General features: G+C 32.6%; 3 protein-coding genes and 1 long non-coding RNA gene across 5 annotated transcripts; 2 read left to right on the top strand and 2 right to left on the bottom strand.

Annotated features, from left to right (window-relative positions):
• Window positions 1-4,067: 4,067 nt before the first annotated feature.
• On the top strand, window positions 4,068-5,760 carry LOC130973140 (uncharacterized). Its single transcript, XM_057897554.1, has 2 exons — window positions 4,068-4,325; window positions 5,405-5,760. The coding sequence occupies exons 1-2, from the start codon at window positions 4,212-4,214 to the stop codon at window positions 5,630-5,632; spliced, it is 342 nt and encodes a 113-aa protein (XP_057753537.1). The 5' UTR covers window positions 4,068-4,211; the 3' UTR covers window positions 5,633-5,760.
• Window positions 5,761-7,884: 2,124 nt separating this feature from the next.
• Window positions 7,885-11,244, top strand: LOC130975428 (homeobox-leucine zipper protein REVOLUTA-like). The gene is made up of 13 exons (XM_057900227.1): window positions 7,885-8,164; window positions 8,208-8,272; window positions 8,460-8,555; window positions 8,679-8,792; window positions 8,866-8,949; window positions 9,066-9,221; window positions 9,303-9,377; window positions 9,718-9,824; window positions 9,957-10,140; window positions 10,392-10,580; window positions 10,696-10,844; window positions 11,046-11,118; window positions 11,206-11,244. Exons 1-13 carry the CDS (start codon window positions 7,885-7,887, stop codon window positions 11,242-11,244), a joined length of 1,611 nt encoding a protein of 536 aa, XP_057756210.1.
• Window positions 11,245-11,789: 545 nt separating this feature from the next.
• Window positions 11,790-12,570, bottom strand: LOC130975427 (uncharacterized). The gene is made up of 2 exons (XM_057900226.1): window positions 12,326-12,570; window positions 11,790-12,234 (listed from the first exon to the last, which is right to left on the bottom strand). Exons 1-2 carry the CDS (start codon window positions 12,568-12,570, stop codon window positions 11,790-11,792), a joined length of 690 nt encoding a protein of 229 aa, XP_057756209.1.
• A 4,598-nt stretch (window positions 12,571-17,168) lies between these two features.
• Window positions 17,169-21,387, bottom strand: LOC130976898 (uncharacterized). 2 transcript variants are annotated; one of them, XR_009084788.1, is made up of 4 exons: window positions 20,914-21,387; window positions 19,865-19,969; window positions 17,705-18,687; window positions 17,173-17,604 (listed from the first exon to the last, which is right to left on the bottom strand). It is a non-coding gene; the product is annotated as an uncharacterized LOC130976898 (long non-coding RNA). The 2 variants fall into 2 exon arrangements; XR_009084787.1 differs by having other exon boundaries at window positions 17,169-18,687.
• Window positions 21,388-21,622: the final 235 nt, after the last annotated feature.

Below are 21,622 nucleotides of genomic sequence, written 5' to 3'. Positions count from 1 at the left end.
AAGGACGAAAGGTTTGATAAAGAGATTTTAACAACACCGATCAAACAATTAAAAAAAAAGAAAAATTACAAAGACCATTCAAGAGATTTAGTTATTAAAAAAAATGATCTTTATCAAAATTATTAAGAATAATTAATTAATAAAATATTTAAAAAATATTAAATTTTTTTATTAAAGAAACAAATATATTTTTAATTTTTTTATTAAAGAAACAAATATATTTTAAAAATTTTTTATCTATTTCTTTCTTAAAGATATATTTTTTTTAATTGAATCTTTTTCTTTCGCATTTTTTTCTTTTCTATGTTTTTATGCATTAAATTCATTTCTAAGTCTTACTTTATTTTTTATTTAATTTTATTGTAAATAATTTTGTCATTTTTTTATATTTTTACTTTACACTCTCAAAACACAACAATAGTAGAATAAGAGTTAAGAGAGGAAGAAAACGAATATATTTTATTTTTATTTTTATTATTTTTTAAAAATTATGAAAATAACTGAATTATTCAATTATAATGTATTAATTCTGTCAAATTTTTATATTGATCGTCATTATTAAATTCTATAATCAAATTTAATTTTACAAAGATAATAATAAAGATAAAATTACACTATCTAATAACAATATCAAAATTAACTCTTTACAAAAACAAGTGACAAAATCAACTTAAAAATATGTATAAATAATTATAACAATAAAAAATAATAATATATTTTGTGTTTATAATAAAGTGAATTATAGTTTACATATATGTATTGCAAGTTTCAAAAAAAAATTAATAAAAATAAAAAAAATATTTTTTCTTCTCTTCATTATTCTTATGTTGTTGTTGTGTTGAGTTTTAGAAATGTAATTAAATAATGATATTATTTACTAATAGTGAATTGGTAATTTACAATAATAAAATTTTGTTATAGTTAAAAGTGTATTAATAAGAATTCGAATATAATAAATAATTAAAAAATATATTTATAAGAAATAAATAAATAAATAAATAATTTAAAAATATATTTGTGTTTCTTAAAAAAATTTTAATTTTTTTTAATTATTGTAAAAATTAATTCCTTTTAATAATTTTAATATTAAATTTTTTTTAATAATTAAATCTTTTTAATGTTCTTTTAAAATAATTTTTCCTAAGAAAACAAGGAAACACCTAAAATCTATTGGTTATTAATCCCTTCAACATTGCCATAAAAGACCCTCTCACAAGTTCAAACAAATTTCTAATTTCTTTGTCTTTCGAACACTTGGGTCCAATATATATGACGCTCATTTTACAAGGTTCAGAATTGCAGATTTGAACATTTGCTCACTATTTGGCGTATGTTCAGCAATAATTTGAACATCTCCTCCAATATGAATTATTTAGATATCAGCATTCATAAATTCACGTAACAGGACAATAAGATTATCACTCAAAACTAAAAAAGTAACCACCCACAATTAGGGGAAGCAAACGGCCTAAATCTGTCGGCTCAACCCGTATAACTCATCAAAAAGGCGGATCGAGTTAAAAAATTAAAATTGTCATATATCAAAAGTTTGTCTAACTCACATTGTTTAAATTGTGGGTTTTGGTGGGGCGGACAGGCTTTTTCGTCGGACTTAAGATTTTTTTGATAATATTCTAATTTAGTGTTTTGGATTATATTTTACATTTAATTGATTGTGTTTTAAATTTGTAGATGTTTAATTATATATTTTGGATAATATTTATTTTACTTTAGACAATGTTAATTTTATTATTTTGTTTCAAAAAATTTAGTTTACAATTATATTTATTACATCTTTATAATTATAAAGACTTTAATATTTGTTAATTTAAAAATTATAATTTTTTATATTTTTAAAAATTATAAAATTATTAAAATAATTATGAATTATATATATTATTTAATAATTATTTTAGTAATTTATATTATTTAATACTTAATAATAAAAAAATAAAAAAAAGATTTGACGGATTTGACCTACCAGCCTGATATTAAGCGGGACGGAATGAAATTTCAGAATCACCTTTTTAAGTAGGATGAAACGGCTCAATCCACCAAAATACAAACTTTTAGCTAAACAAAAGCGAGGCGGACTTCTCTAGTTGCCACTCCTACCCACAACCGATTGATTTCTTCCTACTTATAAAGCCACAATCCACAAATGCATATTGATCCGTCTTCTTTTTCCACATGGCTCGGTAGTTGTCCACACAAATATTAAAAAAAAAAAAAAAGAAATTGTCGCAAAGAACATGAGTTTGTCCACTTTGTGGAACATCATCATCATCATTTAGACTTTAGGAGGTACAAGGTTCTTCATATAATTCTCAAGAAAAAAATGTGATTCTGGCATTCTGCAAAGCCAAATTTCGCTTTTTATTGTTGTACCTCAAAAGTTTAACTAAATAACCTCCATCATTTCAGTATCTCCGCACTGGTTTGTCTAAAGCTATGCTTGTTTATTGTCTTAAAAGAATGAGAGCTAGGATATATAGAGTTAAAGACACAGATGAGTATTTTGTTTATTGTCTGAATATATTATATGTATTTTGTGTCTTGGATTTTTATTTTTAGGGTAAATACTCTTTTCGCCTCCTGAGCATTTTAAATTGGGACATGTCACACCTTTATCATCCAGAAACCTCAACCAAGTCCTCAACCATCAACATTAGTGGACGTATCGACCCCTGTGACCAGTTGCCAATAGGTTGCCTGGATGACGTGTCAGGTGGAGGCTGAGTTGTCAAATGTAGGTGCCACGTGTCACTAGAAATTGTTGCAGGGACTAAAAACTCCCTCCCTGCCCAAACTGTTCTCAGCCCCACCGGCAACACTCTCCACACACCACCCCTCCCCAGCACTCCTCCACCACCGCCATCGCCGCCACCACTACAACCGCCTCACAACCTTCGCAACTCATGCACCTGTGGAGGATAAAAGTGCGACATGTTCCAATTTAAAATGCTCAGGGCCAGAAAGGGTATTTACCCTTATTTTTATTGTTTAGTTGGATTTAATTATTCTATTAATCCTTATAGTTTCATTAAATTTGTAATTAAGAGATTGTTATACTTTTTTATCTTTGAATTGGGTCTTTATATTATTTTAAATTTTATAATTAGATTATTAGTAATGTAAAAGATGTTAGATTTAATAGATTTAATAGAACATTCCTTCATAAATTAAAATATTCATAATTAGAAATTTAATTAGATATTTGACTATATATTTTGTAAAAGAGAATGAAGATTTTATTAATTTTAATATTTTTAACATAAAAAATACCTATTTACAAAATTAAAAATAATATAAAAATTCAATTAAACAAAAAATATAAAAACTTAATTTTAAATTTAGTAAAATTATAAAAATTAACAGAATAATTAAATCACTTAATTATTACTTTTATATAAGAAATCTCCTTATATATAGATATATAATTTTTTTATTTAAATTGTTTAACTATTTTATTGATTGAAATGTGTAATATATAAAAGATTTATGTTTTTACACTGTTATTATACACATCTCAAATACATAGAATAAAAATACAATTAAGCATATAAAATTTAGGTATTCTATGTTTAATTGTAACACATTTCGATTACACAGTTCCAAACTCTATATTTCATTGTTTTTTATTCCGTAATATACAGACACAAAAAAGTTATTTCGTAATATACCTAAAATGTAAAATGACAATGTCAAAATTTAAATATATTCACCAATATGTATATTGATAAGTAAAATATTTAATTATTTATTTTATTTATAAATAAAAAAATCCATATAGATATATACACACCTATATATAACTCATTTGAAGCTGGCATTTAAAACGTGGTATGAAATTATGAATGAAATACATGAAATAAGTAAGATGGAGTTGACGTGCAATGACAACGAGCAAAAAATGAGGATAATGCGGTTTACATGAAATAATTGAAGTTGGTTCTATTGTAACAGTGCACACACTAGCAATTCAGGCTCAGCAGCTGAAACTTTTTGTGCCTATATATATTCTCCATGGGATTGACATAAATAATTAAGTTTGAGCTTATTAGAATATCACAGCACCCACATTAAAGTAGAAATAGTACAAATAGAAAAAAATTTACATCATAAAATTATTTTCATTCCAAAAATTATTTAAATTATTAGATAAAAATATATAAATAATTATATATTGTAATAGAAGAGTATTATATATTATGCCTTGTCTTTACATCACCACTAACCTCAAGTTAGATGGGATTGACACTAAAAATCCCATCTTCTCAGAATGCACCACTGCTGTCTCAACAATAATCGGGAAACCTAAAAGGGTATGTATTCTGCTTTCTATTACTTCATTTTCAGCTTTTTTCAAGTGATATATAATAATATAGGTAAGAAAGTTTATGAATGAATTGCATGTATAGGATCTAATAATAACAAAACATTTAATTCTACTCGATCGTGCACATAATTAGATATAATAAGCGTATTTCATTCGTAAGATTAGAATACTCTTGTATGAAGGATATTATAAATTATTTCAATATCTATTTAACAAAAAAGACAATTGTTACTTAAACTTGTATTATACTTGAGAGAGGTAAGACTTGCTATATATATTTATAGAGAAAGCATAAAAAAATAATTTTTAGTTAATTAATATTAGTCATTTTTTATTTTTAATTCTAAAAATTCTTTTTTTCTAGAGAATAATTTAGGATTAGAGTTATAATTTAAAATTTAGGACTTACCATTTATTATTTAAATTATAAAATTAAAAATAAATAAAATAATTTTAAAAAATTGATTAATGTTGGTTAAAAAAATAACTTGCTAATATTTTATCTAATATTTTTAAAATTATTTTATTTATCTTAAATTTTAACTCTTAAATCATAAACAAAATCTTTAACTTTAAACTCTAAATAATAAACTATAAATCCTAAATCTTCTTGAAAATGAGAATTTTTATAATTTTAAAAAAAATTGACTAATATTAACTAAAAAAATTAATTTCCTCCCGTATATTCTCGTATTAAAATGTATGAATACTATTTCTTAATATATGTGTATAATTTGTAGGTTTAATTACTCTATTACTCTCTATAATTTTACGAAATTTTTAATTTGGTTCCATTTTTTTTTCTTTTAATTGAATCCTTGCACCAAATTTTTTTAATTGAGTCCCTACACTTTTTTTTAATTTTTCTTTTATTTGAGTCCCTGCATCAATTTTTTTTAGTTGGGTCCCTATACAATTAAACCAATTACTATCAAGAGGGACCTAATTGAAAAAAAATTTGGTGCAGAGACCCAGTTAAAAGAAAAAAAATATAAAAATTTAATTGAAAATTTTGCGAAACTATAGAGACTAACAGAATAATTAAACCTAATTTTTATTGTGCAGATGGTGATGGTTCTACTAACATCGTCAGTGCTGGTGACACTTGGTGGTAGCAATGAACCAACTGCCTATGCTGAGATAGTATCAATGGGTGGCATCAACTCAGAAGTCAAGAAGAAGCTTATTGAGGCCATTGGCAACATTTTGGAGACCCACCTCTCTATCCCAACATCAAGATTTTTCCTCAAAATTTCCGATATAAAGAAATTAAGTGCTAACTCAAAAATGTAATTCCTTAAACTTGGTTCTCCGGAGCCACAATTTTAGACCTCTAGCTACTAAATAAAACAATGAAAAATGCTAGAAGTTAATATTATTAGTTAAAAAAAAGAATTAATTAGTGTTAGCTCGAATATGAAATAAATGTAATGGAAAAATATTAGTTACTTAATATTTCTTATAAATAATAGAGTTTTGGCTTTTCATAATTATTATTATGGTTATGTTAGGAAGATTATAACTAAAGTTATTTTATTTAATATAAATATCTATAATTTTATATATGTAATATATATAATTATATATATATTTATTATATATAGTATTATTTGATTATTATAACAGTAATTAAGAAATATAAAATAAAATAAATAATAATTAAAAATATTATATAAGATATATTTAGACTATTTTAAATTAATTTTTATTATAATATGTACTTTTGAGACATTTGTTAAAGATACTTAAAAGAATAATTTTTACTATTTTTTGTAGTTAATATTTTAAAAGTGTATTGAGAATATAAAAAATTTAAATTTTTAATAAAAGCCTTATATTTTTAACTTAAAATTAAATATTACATATGGCTGAAGAGTAAATTAATTTATTTTATATTAAAACATATACAAGAAGCTAAATACTGTACTGGCAAACAAATTGTCAATAGCATATTTTTAAATTAAAACTAAATTTGATTAATTAATTATTACAAAGGGTTTGATCATGGTTAAATTTGACGACAATAAAATCATCGTGTGTCCGTCAACAATATTATCTATGCTAATAGGTACCAAAGTTTACCGATTCTTTGATAGTTAATAAAAATAATTCATTGAAAAAAAAAAGTTCTACTTATTTAATGTATCGATGATCTCATACTTTATCGAGCGATAGCCTAACTGTTGTTAATTTGTATTCGGTACAACATGAATAATGTGTGTTGCGGATCTATAATTGGTGATTGCTACGGTACGATGATAAATTAATACGTACCGATACGTTTAAAATGTGGACAAATAACAATAAGTCATGTGGTATTTATTTTCTACGTCAGCATTTAATTTTTTCTTTTTTAAATATATAATATATCACCACTTTTACTAAAACACCCTTTTAATTAAATAAAAATAAAAAATAAATTGTATTTAATTTTGATAAAAAGACTTAAACATCCTTCTTTTATTTGATTAGACAAAAATACCCTTTTAAATTAATCAAATTATAAAATTCAATTAATCTTAATTTTATAATTTCAAATAATTAAAACAACAAAATAAAAACATATTAAAAAAATAAAAAATCAAAATTGTTCTTCGTCTAGGTTAGAAACCTTCATCCTTCTAAAAGAAAAACCTTCATCGTTCATGCCTCTAAAAGTTTCGATCTTCTTCATCTTCTTCTCTCCTCTTCCTATCCTCTCTCGCTGCTCTTGGATCTCTCTCATCGCACGACGCCATTGTTTTGCTGGGATGCCCTAGTCAATTACCCAACCTAGTAACCTTAGCTCCACACACCGGCTAAACGCGAACCAATCCCTCCCATCACCCTCGAGCTCCTCCTTCCTCTCTCCGTCATCGATCTCACTCCCTCACCTCCGTCCATCTTCCGCCGCCGTCGCCGAAACGAGCTTTGAAGAAGGTGAATCATTGAAGTGCCTTGCGGAAGGGCTTTGGGAATTGACAGTGCTGGTATCACCGTTCTTCTTCCGGGGAACTGCAATGGTGGCTATGAAGGAGGTGATTCCAAGGACAGGCCCGTTCTTTGTGTCGGCGTTCTGGCTAATACCTGCCGGGTTCCTCCTCATCGGATTCGCTGCTTCAAGGGGAAGACCGTTCCCTTCGGGACTCAATGCCTGGCTCTCAATCTCTCTCTTTGCATTAGTTGATGCAGCTTGCTTTCAGGTCTGTTCATATCTTATGCTCTCAAAAGTTATGAAATTTTCCATGGCAGTATATTTGTTACTTCCTTAGTTTGTTTGTTTAGAATGAAGGGGAATTGAAAGCAATGCTAATTGATTGGAATGCTTTAAGAATTGGCATATTGCATGCTTTGATTCCAGACTCATTCAGTATTGAAATTCAACTCATGATCATCCTTTTGTCTCTGTTCTAAGTCTTCTTCTCACCTTTGTGCCCATCTATATAAATACTGAAAACCTCATCAACTCATTCCAACTTGCCCAAAGCATTTAAAGCAATACACATTTTCTTCTTCTCTTTTTTGTTTCCTTTCATCCCACCCAATTTTACAGAGCAATGTTAATGATGGAAGGAGAACAACAAAGTGCAGCGGTTATTCCTGATAATTACACATACCGTTTTGTATTAAAGGCATGTGCTTACTTGTTCTCTCTTTCTGAAGGGAAACAGGTGAATGCTCATGTATTGAAACTTGGGTTTGAATCGGATACTCATATTTGTAACAGTTTGATTCATTTTTATGCAACTTGTGGGTTTCTAGACTTGGCACACAAGGTGTTCGAGAAAATGTCCGAGAGAAGTGAGGTTTCATGGAATGTCATGATTGACTCTTATGCAAGTGCTGGTGAGTATGACACTGCATTGAGAATGTTCTGTGAGATGCATAGGACTTTGGTTCCTATCCAAGGCTACGGGGACTGCTGTCGATTGGGTCCAGATGCCTGGGATGAAGGTTGCTGTTCTTTATTTTTTGTTAACTTTTTTTGGTGATCCTAGAAGTGAAATTAATAAATGAGTTAATAATTATTGTATTTGGGGAGATCAGTATTGAGATTTTCTTACGATCATGAGGGCTAAAAGTTTAGTCTGCTAAACTTACGGATTTCGTTTCTTTTTTCTTTGTTGAAAAATATTGTCAGCCTGGTCCGGATTCGGTTGGGATCTTTGCCATTTCACAAAGTTGCAGTGGAGTGGCAGCTCGAGCCTGCGGTCTTGTTAGTTTAGAACCTACAAAGGTAGTGTATCGTCTTGTAAATAAGTGAGTATGATTTGTGATTATTCTTCCATTTCTTTGTATGCAAGTTAAACTCTGCATTCTATTCGAGTTTTGAATTTCTAAGTCCCTAAATTTTTAATAGATTGCGGAGATCCTGAAAGATCGTCCATCTTGGTTTCGGGAGTGTCGGAGCCTAGAGGTTTTCACAATGTTCCCTGCGGGTAATGGAGGGACCATTGAACTTGTGTACACACAGGTGAGAATTCAAATACAACATTTGACCATTCTTTTTGTTTATTACTCTCTTGAGTAAAATTTGATTTTTTCAGACATATGCTCCAACGACACTGGCTCCTGCCCGGGATTTCTGGACTCTCAGATACACTACAAGCCTGGAAAATGGCAATCTTGTGGTGAGTTTGCGTTGGACTTACGATAAAACTGTGACTCTCACTTTTAAAGTTCTGCTTTGAAGTGAGATGATGCTTTCATTATTTTGCACTTAATCCATCTGATTCCACTTTTGAAGGTTTGTGAGAGATCTCTATCTGGTTCTGGGAGTGGCCCTAATGCAGTTGCTGCTGCTCAGTTTGTAAGGGCTGAAATGCTTCCTAGCGGCTATTTGATTCGACCATGTGAAGGTGGAGGGTCAATTATTCACATCGTAGACCACCTAAATCTTGAGGTATGACCGACTGCTTTACAATTTGGCATCTGTTTTTCATTTCTTCTTTCACACATTAACATGTTTGTTGTTTTCTTCCAGGCCTGTAGTGTGCCAGAAGTGTTGCGTCCACTTTACGAATCATCAAAAGTGGTGGCCCAAAAAATGACAATTGCAGTAAGTTTATCATAGTTAATCTGTTAAATAATGTGTGTAAATTATCATTGACTAGTGTCATAATTGTGAATAATGTCCAAATATGAACTGCAAATCTTTTTGACGATTTCGTCTGGTATGAGTAAATAATATGGGAAAATAGATGTTTGACTGTGCGAAGACATAATCTAGAAGTTGTAAGGTTCTGTCTTTATGACATACAGATTGAATATCTCCGTATATTTCCCTCGTTTCCTCTTCTTGTTCATCTATTCATGTCTTTAACCTGTTGTTAGGGAACATACTTTCATGTCGTTCCGTATTTTAGAAGATAGTTATTAATTGATGGTTCTTGTGATAGGCACTTAGATATATAAGGCAAATAGCCCAGGAAACAAGTGGTGAAGTGGTATATGGATTGGGTCAGCAGCCTGCTGTTCTTCGAACATTTAGCCAAAGATTGAGCAGGTAGGCAAATAGCATGAATCACTGTTTCTTTGAAACTTATTTCAATCTCCAATTCCATTGTGTTTATTTTGCATCATTCTCTCTTATACGATGTACTCATCCTTGGCTGAAATTGAAATCTCACACCTACAGAGGCTTCAATGATGCTGTGAATGGATTCAATGATGACGGATGGACTGTACTAAACTGTGATGGTGCTGAGGATGTAATTATTGCAGTTAATTCAACCAAGAATTTGAGTGGCACTTCTAATCCTGCTAGTTCCCTTACATTTCTTGGAGGAATTCTCTGTGCAAAAGCTTCTATGTTGCTCCAAGTGAGTCCGAAAATCCAATTGCCTGAAATTCTCTGCAAAAGCTTCTCCTTGCCGGGATATTACTATTAATCTTTTGTGCATGACATGGAAAAGTGAAACTGGCTTTTGAAAAGTTTGATATCAAATATGATCATCGAGGGGAAAGACATTCTTTGATAAAATGTGAACATGGTGATTTGAAATGGATGAAGAGTTCCTTAATATACATTGAATTGTTTTATGACAAGTCTTTTATATTGCTTTGTTTTCAGAACGTCCCTCCTGCTGTTTTGGTTCGCTTTCTCAGGGAGCACCGCTCAGAGTGGGCTGATTTCAATGTTGATGCTTATGCTGCCGCATCACTGAAAGCTGGCTCCTATGCTTATCCAGGAATGAGGCCTACAAGATTCACTGGCAGTCAAATAATCATGCCCCTTGGCCATACAATTGAACATGAAGAGGTAATTTGCTTTTTTCATTCCCGGCTACTTGCCACACAATGTCTTTCCTTTTCGGGCCGATAAATGATTTGTACTTTCAAGCAAAATTGCCAACAAGGTTTCATTTTTACTCCAGATGCTGGAAGTTATTCGGCTTGAAGGCCACTCTCTTGCAAGGAAGAAGCCTGCTGATTCTACTGTGGATTTGAGAGCCATAGCTGAAAAGAGGCACAGCTTTAAAATTTGTGTTGGAAGTTACAGAACTTATTATCTCATGGATCAAATGTATTTTGTTTAGCCATCTAGTTATAGTTTATAAAGTTAAAAGCGTCCAATTTACATCAGTATTGAACCTGTGTGGAAACGTCAAATTTTGCTTAATGCAGAAGCTTTTTGAGGTTATCTTTGTGGAATTTCAAAATGTAAATGGCTTCATATGTAAGTTACAAATTACATGGCATGTATTCTTGTTTTCTATTTCTGCAGAAGCATGTCCCAAGGAGAGAATGTTTCCACAGATCTCAGTATTTGGTTAAAAGAGAAATGGAATCCTGGAGAGGTAATCATCATCTTACACTGTGTTCTAACTGTTAATGTTGGTAAAAAAATGGTCTTCTATTTTAATTTATTTTTATTCAAATCTCAGATTCCCGAAGAAGCTCCTCCAGATTCAGTTGTTCGGTAGAAATTCACAAACACAGCGCTCTGTACTATGTTAACAAGATTCAACAGTGATGTTAGTTGTATTTTTATTATGTTTGATTATGTCAGATCAAGAGCATATCAAAAATTGCTCTGGCTTTAGGATAGTTGATTTATATCAATTGATTTTGCAAAGAACCGAGTGAATATTCAAAGGCCTTTAATGTAATTCATAACGGTTAAAATATTCCGATCTCATTTTGAGCCAGAATCATAAAATATATAGTTCTTACATTGGATGCCATATAGATTGAATCTTCTTTTTGTAATTTTCCAAATTTCATATTACGAGAGTAAAAAAAAACATATGTACATGAACCAGAAATGACTATGCTGAGAATGGAAGACTTAATTGAAGCCTAAGTAATTCCATTGAAAGCATGCCTATTTTTACAACTAGAGTATGTACATAACTTTGAAATATGCTAAACAAAAGGAAATTACATATATCTAAATCAAAGAACTTTTCTTCTTCTTCTTCTTCTTCTTCTTCTTCTTCTTCATAATCAAAAGCAAAGTGCAATCTGATTAGACACTAGAAATGTGATCAGTGCCAATATCTGATCCAATAGTAGATCTATGAAATGTGAAAGATTCAGCCAATTTCACTGCATCTGAGACTCTAAGCCTTGTTCCTTGTTGACCTACAACAGTGGCTGCAACCTTAGCTGCTATTGAACCTATGCTTTTCAAATCAGATATGCCTCTTAGAACACCATAAAGTATGCCGCACGCATATGCATCTCCGGCACAAGTATCTACCGGAACACATGGAAATGGGGGAATGTATACGGCTTCACCCATTAGACTGATGTAGGAGCCTCTATGACCGTCAGTTACTGATACTAGCGGAACAAAGTGGCTCAGATACCTTGTAACCAAAGCAGAGCTTTCCTTTGCGTCGAAATTGCAGAGCGATCTGGCCTCATCACTGTTTGCGAAGATTAAATCCGCATGATTCCCAATAATTTCCCTGATGAAAGAAGAAATTGCAGCATGGAAAGGAATGAACTCTGGGTCTGCATAAATCTATGGAGAATAATGTCAAGTAATAATAACCTTACCAGAAATCATCATAGTGTCTCTCAATGCAGGAGACATCTGAGGCTGTTACTGCAACTAAGGCACCGTTACTGCGAGCTTTCTGACATGCTTCTGTTATTGCTCTAATAGTATCGGGTAGTTCAAATAGATACCCTTCAACAACAAGTATGTTGGTCTTGGTAACCGCATTAGCCAAGATTTTGTCATAGTTAACAGTTGATGATGTACGCTGCCCCCAGATTACAAATATTAGCATCTTCACCATTGATATGGTGACAGAAAATAAACAAGTTGGAAGAGAAAACTAGTAGAAAGCCAAGATAACCATTTTCCACTCCTAGATTGATGCTTAAAAGTAGAAATAAATAATAGTGCATGAAAGAGTAACTGCCAAGTCTTTTTTTTTTCTTCAATGTACAAAATGGAATACAAAGTGAACAATTCAACTCCAAAACAAAACTCAAGAAACTTTGGGCAACTCGCATAGCTCAACTATTCAACATGCCATTTAGATGTGTCAATGTTCTTCTCATTGTATGGATATACATAAAAACAAAGAGGATCAAAACTATACAAACCAATCCACATATACTTAGAAACATATTATCAGTTAACAAAGAATCTACAAACTCCTTTTTTTGTCCGTCTGACACAACCAACTTTAGCTTCAAATTAATTGAGTTGGCTGCAAAAAGCTTACCAAGCCAATTGCAAGGAAAAACAAAGAGACTTTTCCAAGAATGATTTATACAACTGAAGTCTACATCAAAGAAATGAAGCACAAGGAAGATTGGATATATAACTGAAATTTTTCCCCGGAAAAGACAAACTGATTGGTTGATATCTGCAATCAGAATTATAACCATATATTCACATAAAAACAGAAAACAAAGAAAAATCCATGGAAGAAGATGAAAATGCTAGGTTGAACCTATAAAATAAAAAATCCTGATTGTTCTGAAACACCACAATTTTAGCAAAATTTAAGCACAATTTTAACAATCCAATAGCCTTAGGTGTTTCTTAGTTGAAAAAAAATCCAACAACAATACAATATCACAACAATACAATCCAATTACAAAATCACAGTAAACCACAGCAACTCACTCCAAACCAGTAATCTCAAGTCTCCAACAGTCAAAATTATTCAACAATTATTCAATTCAGTAACAAGTCCACAGATTAACTAACAACAATTATTCAGCAATTATTCAACCAGTATCAACAGCAAGATTCACAGATTAACAAGTCAACAAAGTTGGTGTTGGGGGACATTTTCACTTACAAGTCAGCAAGGATATTCAGCTTAACAATTTCAACAAGCATATTCAACAGTTTCATATTTCAAGCTTTCAACAAGGATATTCAGCTTAACAATTTCAACAAGTATATTCATATTCATAACCGTTTCATATTTCCAGTACAAATCAACAAAACAACAAATTTACAACTTACAAGTCAGCAAGGATATTCAGCTTAACAATTTCAACAAGCATATTCAACAGTTTCATATTTCAAGCTTTCAACAAGGATATTCAGCTTAACAATTTCAACAAGCATATTCATATTCATAACAGCAAGTCAGCAAGAAGTGCAGAAAAAAAGTAAGTTTACAACTTACAAGTGCAACAACTTACAAGTGCAATGCAGAACAGAGCAGGTGTAATGCATTTGACAGAACAATCATTAAACTTCAAGTGCAGAACAGAGCAGAAGCAGATTACAGAACTGGAGCTTACCTGTTTGACAGAGTCACAGAGTAGAAGGGCGAGGCAACGGCGAGTTCGATCGGAAAAGCAATGGCGACTGGGCGAGGGCGACGGCGCTGGAACGGCGAGTTCGACTGTGCGGCAACGGCGACTTTGCGGCAACGGCGACTTCGCGGGTGGCGGGTCTGTATCTGTCCTGTTCCTACTCCCTTGGTTGAGTCGGTTCCTTCAGAGTTCAGACCGGCGGTGAGACGAAGAGGATGACGGCGGGCGGCTGGGGGCTGGGTGAGTGAGGTGAGGCGGACTGGCGGAGGGCTGATAGGGTTAGGCTTAGGCGCCGTTAGGGTTGGGGGGGAAAGGGGAGGGAAAGTGGAAACTGGGGTCGGGTGGGGGTGGGGATTGGTAGCCCGTAGGGCTTTTGTTATTTGTTTTTTTAAATAAACCAAAAATGGATGAAAGATAGCAAAAGAACACTTTTTTATTTTTAATATTGGATTAACAATGGTGTTTTTCTAAAATGTGATCTAATGTGGTATTTTTCTAAAATGTGGGATGATTTAATGTACGGAGTACAAATCAGACCGTCCGATTTTTAAGAGGTACAGAAATTGGACAGTCCGATTTTTAGGTACACAAATCGGACGGTTCGATTTCTGTACTCGGACCGTCCGATTTGTATTGAAAAAATTAAAAAAATTTGGAGTACACAAATCGGTGGGTCCGATTTGTGTACTCCAAATTTTTTAAATTTTTTCAACACAAATCGGTGGGTCCGATTTGTGTACTCCAACTTTTTAAAATTTTTTCAACACAAATCGGTAGGTCCGATTTGTGTACTCCCATAGTTTTGAAAAACACAACAAATCACCATGTTAAAGTATAACACCCATTTTACTACCGTATCAAAATTTTTTAGCCAGAACTATACATAATTAATTTCAAAAATTCAAAGATTTAAGATTGAGCGTGATAAAAGAATATAAAAGAACTAAATTTCAATTACTAAAATAGTATAAATTCATAGATAGTCAAATGGAGACATTAAATAATTCGGCAAACAAACACCAACACAAACGTAAACAAAATATAATGTCGTATGTCACTAGACGGCTCATATGCCCACAAGAAAATAATAAAAATAAAAATAATAATAAATATCCTATGTTGTAAATCTAATCTTGTGGAAATTCATAATTATCACGATAGTGATTATCATATAGCTTATTAAGATTTTCAATGGCATTTTCTTTGACCCTATCTCTGATCACATTATGATTCTTTAGCACGAGTGAGACTGCAATCTTCATGCGAACCCCATCATCCACCTAATAAAATTTGAATAATTACACATTAGGCTTAACTACCTAAATATAAAAGAAAGAACGAAGAAAAAGATTAGTGCATAACATTACCTTTATGTTAAAATGATCATCTTCAAAACAATCTATCATCCAACTTGCAACACACACACCCGCGTCACTCCTACATATCGAGGAAGCTATATTAGAGTATTATATAATTGCATAAATTTTATATCAATAACTACTAATTATACGATCTTACGATCCAGCTTCGAGGGTCGGAAGGCCTTCTGCCTCTTCAAATTCAAATTGTGAAGAAATCAGAGTTGGAGTGGTCTCAAAGTCATAGAATGAACGATCTTCCAATACCTCGTCCAAATAAATGGCCTATTTATGTCTATGTTAGAGTTTGCTTTTTTAGTCATATATGTAGATAATTAACAAAAAAAAGGAAAATATAGTTACCAATTTTAAAGCTGTCCTCTTTCGCTTGAACTGTTTCTCAATGGGTAATGGGTCTAGCAAAATTATTTGTCTTTTAACACGATCAATCACTACGAGGTACCAGTGTTCATGGCCTTCGTCAGTAGTTTCAGATACAGGGATAAAGACCTAATCAAGAGAAAGTCATTTTAGGTATTAAAATTATTTTATGCCAATATTTGCTAATATGAATTTAAAATGATTGGGAACTTACTCTTTTTAAGCAGTCAACTTTGCCCAAATAAACATGTGTGACATAAAGCGGCAGACGGTCGGGATCCAATTTTGTCTTCTCTGCCAGCTACATTATTTAAGCCACTAGTTTATATGCGCAATACAAAAAACAACTACCAATACTATATACTGACCGCAAAAATTGTGGGTAAAAACCAATAACCACTTTCTCTGGTCAACTCTATCCTCATCATAGACTTGAGTGTAAAACACAAAATCATCCTAAAGGCCGGTGCTATGTATTACTTCAATGATAAGAATTTCCGTTGTAGGGATGCTTTTAAGAGTTTCCTGGCCGAGAATCATAGTGCATTTGAAGAACTTCACATGAAACACAGGGAGAAGCTTCTTGATGATACCGAGGTGGAAAAGGTACAAGATTCAGATGTGACTAGTGATGTCAAAGAAGAAATTACAACAACACTTGAGTCTACCGATGAAGAATCCTCAGCTGCTGTCGAAGCTTGATCTTATGAATTATGGCGCACTCGAGCAACCATGTCGACCAATGTGATTTATGTATGATGTAGCTTGACGAATCGGAAGCAAAAAATGTTCAACTCAAATCAACAAGGCTCATAGAAATGATGTATATGCCTAAAATCCTTGTCGGTTGGTTTGGGATCACATCATTCTTGGGGTCAAACATTGTAAGTTTTGCACATTTCCCTTGTAAATTGAACCTTTTTGGGGTAGTTGTCATACTATATAGGCCGAGTCATATGGCACATTATAATACAGTGATTATCTATGGAGGATGATATGAACTCATACCGTGCCCCTTGGGAACTACCAGGGGAGCTGTTGGTGGTCTGGAATCAAGGTGCTTCCACCTCTATACTGGGGATCCTATCTTTGATTATCTATCATAAATATCAAAAAGGGTGTTTTTGTAGTTTCATCTTTTTGTGATTACAACCTTTAGCTCAGTTCAGTTGAACAATAGATGAAAATAATGTAATGTTGCTGCTCTATGTTGAGCTTCCTTATCTGACTCTGACTTATGAAAATACTGTTAGTGTTCTTTTTAAAGGAGACAACCTATATACTTTTTGGTTGAAATATATAGTTCAGATGATTAGTAAATCTGTTAAGAACTAACAATTTTCTTAAATTATCATTCAGATACAACAAAAGCCAAAAATAAAATTAGTCAACAAATGAGATGCAATAACTTTCTTTCATTCATCTAAAATTTTTACACTTTCAAAGGAATAATATAAGGAAGAGAGCAAAATGGACAATCTTCAAAACAAAAAGAAAGAGCATTCTTTACAAAATTTGTCTCAACAAATCTATGTCAGTCTCTATGAGCAAAATTTACTGCCCACTTAATCTATGTCAGAGTCTATATATGCTTCTCAGAGTCTCTAATACATATTGGTTCATTTAATCTATGTATGTAACACCTCTGCACTTCTCAGAGTAACAGCCATGGCAAGTTTATAACTATTTCTCTGACGCCGTACATCCGATGGCTCTATTTGTAGAAGAATATGGGAAACACAAGCTGGCCCTTTTTCTTCTGACACTCGAGGATCTTGGCACCTTCATCTAGACACCACACTGAAGCTGCATATATAGTTCTCAGAGAAAACGCAAATTAATAACCCAACGTGAAGAATAAAAGCTAATTTATGACGACAAATTATTTGAACAAAACTAAACTGACCATTGACCAAGTACAGTGTCAACTCATTGCATGTTTCCTAGCCAGAGCTGTCATATTGGCAACAAAAGGAGACAAAGATCCTGAAAGCTCCATACTTGTCAAATACCAGCAACTAGCAATTCATACCATAACAAGATGTACTCAATTAGACTCAAATAAATTAAAAACAAGAGCAACAATCAGCAAAAATAAAAACCAGCAAAAACACAACAACAAATAAAATATTTAAAATAAAATAATTTATAAATAAAAAATTCATAATAAACATAAATATAATAAATAAACTCTTTTATTTTTTAACCTAATGCAGAAAATCTTGTATTGTTTTGTCAAAGTTGTGTGCAATGCAATGAAAACTACTGCTAGAAGAAAATCAGCAATATGTGCTTTTAAGTAGCAGAAATGCTATATAATACAAGTAGAAGCATATATCTTTGAACATGAATAAAAACAGAATCAATCAAAAAATTTCTAGTGCTGATGAATCTTTTTATAAGAAGGCTATTTTGAGTTATTACCATAACTAAGTAGAACTAAATGATAATACTGGCTAAAATCACATTCTATTGGTGAAAATTTTCTAGTTCTTATACTGATTTGGCAAATCCTATAATAGATAAGGACTTAAGTGCAGCCACCACTACGGGAGCTGCATACTTACACTGTCAACAACAATTACGTCAACTGAACCACTACGGATTAAGGTATCCACAAGACTAAGTGCTTGTTCACCACAATCTGGTTGTGAAAGTGTTAAGTATCTAAGAAAATTGGGAAACCACACCTTAAAGCTAGCTGTTAAGGAAGAAGAACCACTCTCCTTATGTACAACATCAAGCATCCCATACTACTCGATGTGGGACTTTGAGCACCCATAATACCCAAGTCTCTAACAGAAAGCAACAAGTTTTCAGTATTCACACCAATGGATTCTGCAAGTGCCTTATCGAGAGCATGCTCAGCATCAACAAATATACAGTAGCCTGCATGAAATGAAGATATGAATGCCAGCATAAACTAACTACAAAATCCTTAACATAGATTCCTTACAAATACATCATAGTAGTAAACAGACAGCCCTTCTTACTTATCTTCAGTATTATGATGTTATTAATTGTGGTAACTTCATTTTTATGATCAAAATAGCATAAATTAAGCCTGAAATGTTGATATAGCCCACCAAGATACTTGTAGTACAAATTTCAAACACGCCTAATAATTTCGTAAAACAGATGATGTATCCATGATTAGAAAACTAATACATACTAAAAACAATAATTTTTTTTCCTACTCAGACTTGTACAAAATTATAATAAAAAATCTACACGAGCATTGTCCCGCCAAATTTGAGAAGCACAACATAAAGGTGGAAAGGTTAAGACATGCTTGCATACCATTTCATCCTTAAAGATATTGAGGCATATCTTCCTGTTAATATAGTGGTTGGGCAAACATAACTGCTCTTAAAGTCACATTTTGTATTACCCATTATGCCCTTAATTAACAACCCCCAAACCTAACAGCAAACACACTTGTGCTTGTCTGCTTGTCATATATCTTCACTGAATTCAACAATAATACTGAAGTCACTGGTTGGAGGGTGTAAAATTTCAATATAATCCTCAACCAATCTGTCCAATCAATAATAATTTTAAAAAAAAAAGATAGCTTCAAATAATTATAGATGATTTTGCACTAATTGAAAATTTTAATAGCATTCTAAAAGGAAATTAATGTACAAGCAGCGACATGGAAATTTTAATAGCAGAAGGATTTAACTTTGCTAGTAAAAATCGCGCCTGCAAAAATAATTAACATGCACATGAAATCGAACATATCGAGTTACTGACAATGTCTTATGTACCATGTTGAACTTGATACATAATGTAGTAAGGTAATTTAATGGCGTAGATTTGAACCACGAGAGAGTGGCATCTGCCATCATTCAAATCTATACCATTTGGTCATTATAGTAATATTAGCATTGTCCTGGAGTTATTCACATCCCAATCCAAGTTCATCAGTGATAAAGATAAATGCGGTGACATTCATAAGCTATTTCAAAACAGGATGGTAATTGGTTTAGCAGCGAGGCACATACACCGAGAGATAAAGACTACACAACAAACAAGTGGAATGCAATTAGGAATGGTGGGTCACCTGGGAACCATGCTGATCGCAAACAACTAGGCGAGGTATGGGAAACCTTTCCTTTATTATCGACTCTGCATCATCATGAGGAGCTCGTAGTAACTGAGCAAATGCCTGCAAAATGTAGTGAATTTAATGGAAGGCATTCTGTACACAAATACAATGTCAAGAGCATCAATGATGCAGCTTTAAGCCAAAGACCTCAAAAGGACCATTTGAAGCCTACAAAGATCTGGAAAAGGGGTCCACCAACCTGCTTTGGTCCCTTTTTTTATTTCTTTTTTTTTATCTATTTGGTTTGAGATTTGGCGAGGGTTGACAATTTTTTATACCTGAGATCTTAATAGGTCCAAATCTTTAGATGAAATAGCTTATTCTATCTACTTTCAGATGTTGCAAGCTTTAGTAGTTTAAAATTTGCATAAAATGTTGTCGAATATCTGGTGAGATGATGTCGGGTTTTATATGAAATCGAAAGGTGTCTCGTGCTCTAAGGTAAATTTTACTGTATAAGACATGATTTATACTACAGAACCAAAAATCCAACCTTCTAACAAGAACTCCAGTTGGGTGCTCTTCACCCAGCATTGCCAACTGATCCTGCCCAAACACTCTCTCACAACACACATCACTACTTTTAGCACTTTGAGTTCTATACATGGATCCATTCTCATTCATCAAGGTATAACCATCTCCATTGCTGAGAGTGCTGTTTTGGCAAGCAAAGAGTTCTTTATGGAGCTCAAGATCATTAACATGGACAAGAATGAAGCCAGAACCATCAATTCTAATGGTGGAATGAATGGTACGGTGAAACCAGTCTCTGGCATATAGATTGTGAGATTAGTGGAATGAATTTTATTCACTTCATCCGTGCACATTAAATCAAACACAGCCTTCTTCAATGAATTATCAGAATCATTAACAATGGAGTCATTCACAGTAAAAACAGTAAGATTCACACATTAATTAACACTTATTCAACAATTATTCAACCCATAACAAGTTCACAAATTAACTAACAACAATTATTCAATAATTGTTATAAAAAAAATTACCTAGAAGCTAGAAGCCCTAGAACAGAGCAGAAGAGATCCTGAGCAAGAGGGGGACAAGGGCACAACCGAAGGGATGACAGGTGGAACAGAGATAGCGCCGGCGACGATAGAACAGATCTGCTCGACAGAAAAAGTAGGCGAGCCCGGCGACGATGGAACCGAGCTGCGCGACGGTGCTTTCAAAGCCGAAACAATAGCTGCACGATGGTGCACGATACCGACGGTGGCTTCGAAGCTCGTTTCGGCGACGGCGGCGGCAGATGGACGGAGGTGAGGGAGTGAGATCGATGACGGAGAGAGGAAGGAGGAGCTCGAGGGTGATAGGAGGGATGGGTTCGCGCCGTTGTGTGGAGCTAAGGTTGCTGGGTTGGGTAATTGGCTAGGGCATTCCAACAAAACGACGGCGTTTTGCGTGCTACGCATACTGAGACGGATGAGAGAGATCCAGGAGCAGAGAGAAAGATAGGAAGAGAGAATAGGAAGAGGAGAGAAGAAGACGAAGAAGACTGAAAACTTTCAGATGTTTCTAATCCAGACGAAGAACAATTTTATTTTTTTATTTTTTTAATATGTTTAACACAGATGAAGAATAGTTTTGATTTTTGGTTTTTTTAATATGTTTTTGTTTTGTTGTTTTAATTATTTGAAATTATAAAATTAGAATTAATTAAATTTTAAAATTTGATTAATTTAAAAGGGTATTTTTGTC

This window comes from Arachis stenosperma, chromosome 4 (genome assembly GCF_014773155.1).
Source record: "Arachis stenosperma cultivar V10309 chromosome 4, arast.V10309.gnm1.PFL2, whole genome shotgun sequence".
Classification (NCBI taxonomy): domain Eukaryota; kingdom Viridiplantae; phylum Streptophyta; class Magnoliopsida; order Fabales; family Fabaceae; genus Arachis; species Arachis stenosperma.
This window is presented reverse-complemented; position numbering and strand designations above follow the sequence as displayed.

Coding starts and splice junctions, on each gene's coding strand:
- LOC130973140 (XM_057897554.1), top strand. CDS start 4,212: ATGCCTTGTCTTTACATCACCACTAACCTCAAGTTAGATGGGATTGAC. Junction 4,326..5,404: donor TAATCGGGAAACCTAAAAGG/GTATGTATTCTG, acceptor TTTATTGTGCAG/ATGGTGATGGTTCTACTAAC.
- LOC130975428 (XM_057900227.1), top strand. CDS start 7,885: ATGGAAGGAGAACAACAAAGTGCAGCGGTTATTCCTGATAATTACACA. Junction 10,141..10,391: donor AAGCTTCTATGTTGCTCCAA/GTGAGTCCGAAA, acceptor CTTTGTTTTCAG/AACGTCCCTCCTGCTGTTTT. Junction 10,845..11,045: donor TATTATCTCATGGATCAAAT/GTATTTTGTTTA, acceptor CTATTTCTGCAG/AAGCATGTCCCAAGGAGAGA.
- LOC130975427 (XM_057900226.1), bottom strand. CDS start 12,570: ATGGTGAAGATGCTAATATTTGTAATCTGGGGGCAGCGTACATCATCA. Junction 12,235..12,325: donor AGACACTATGATGATTTCTG/GTAAGGTTATTA, acceptor TTCTTTCATCAG/GGAAATTATTGGGAATCATG.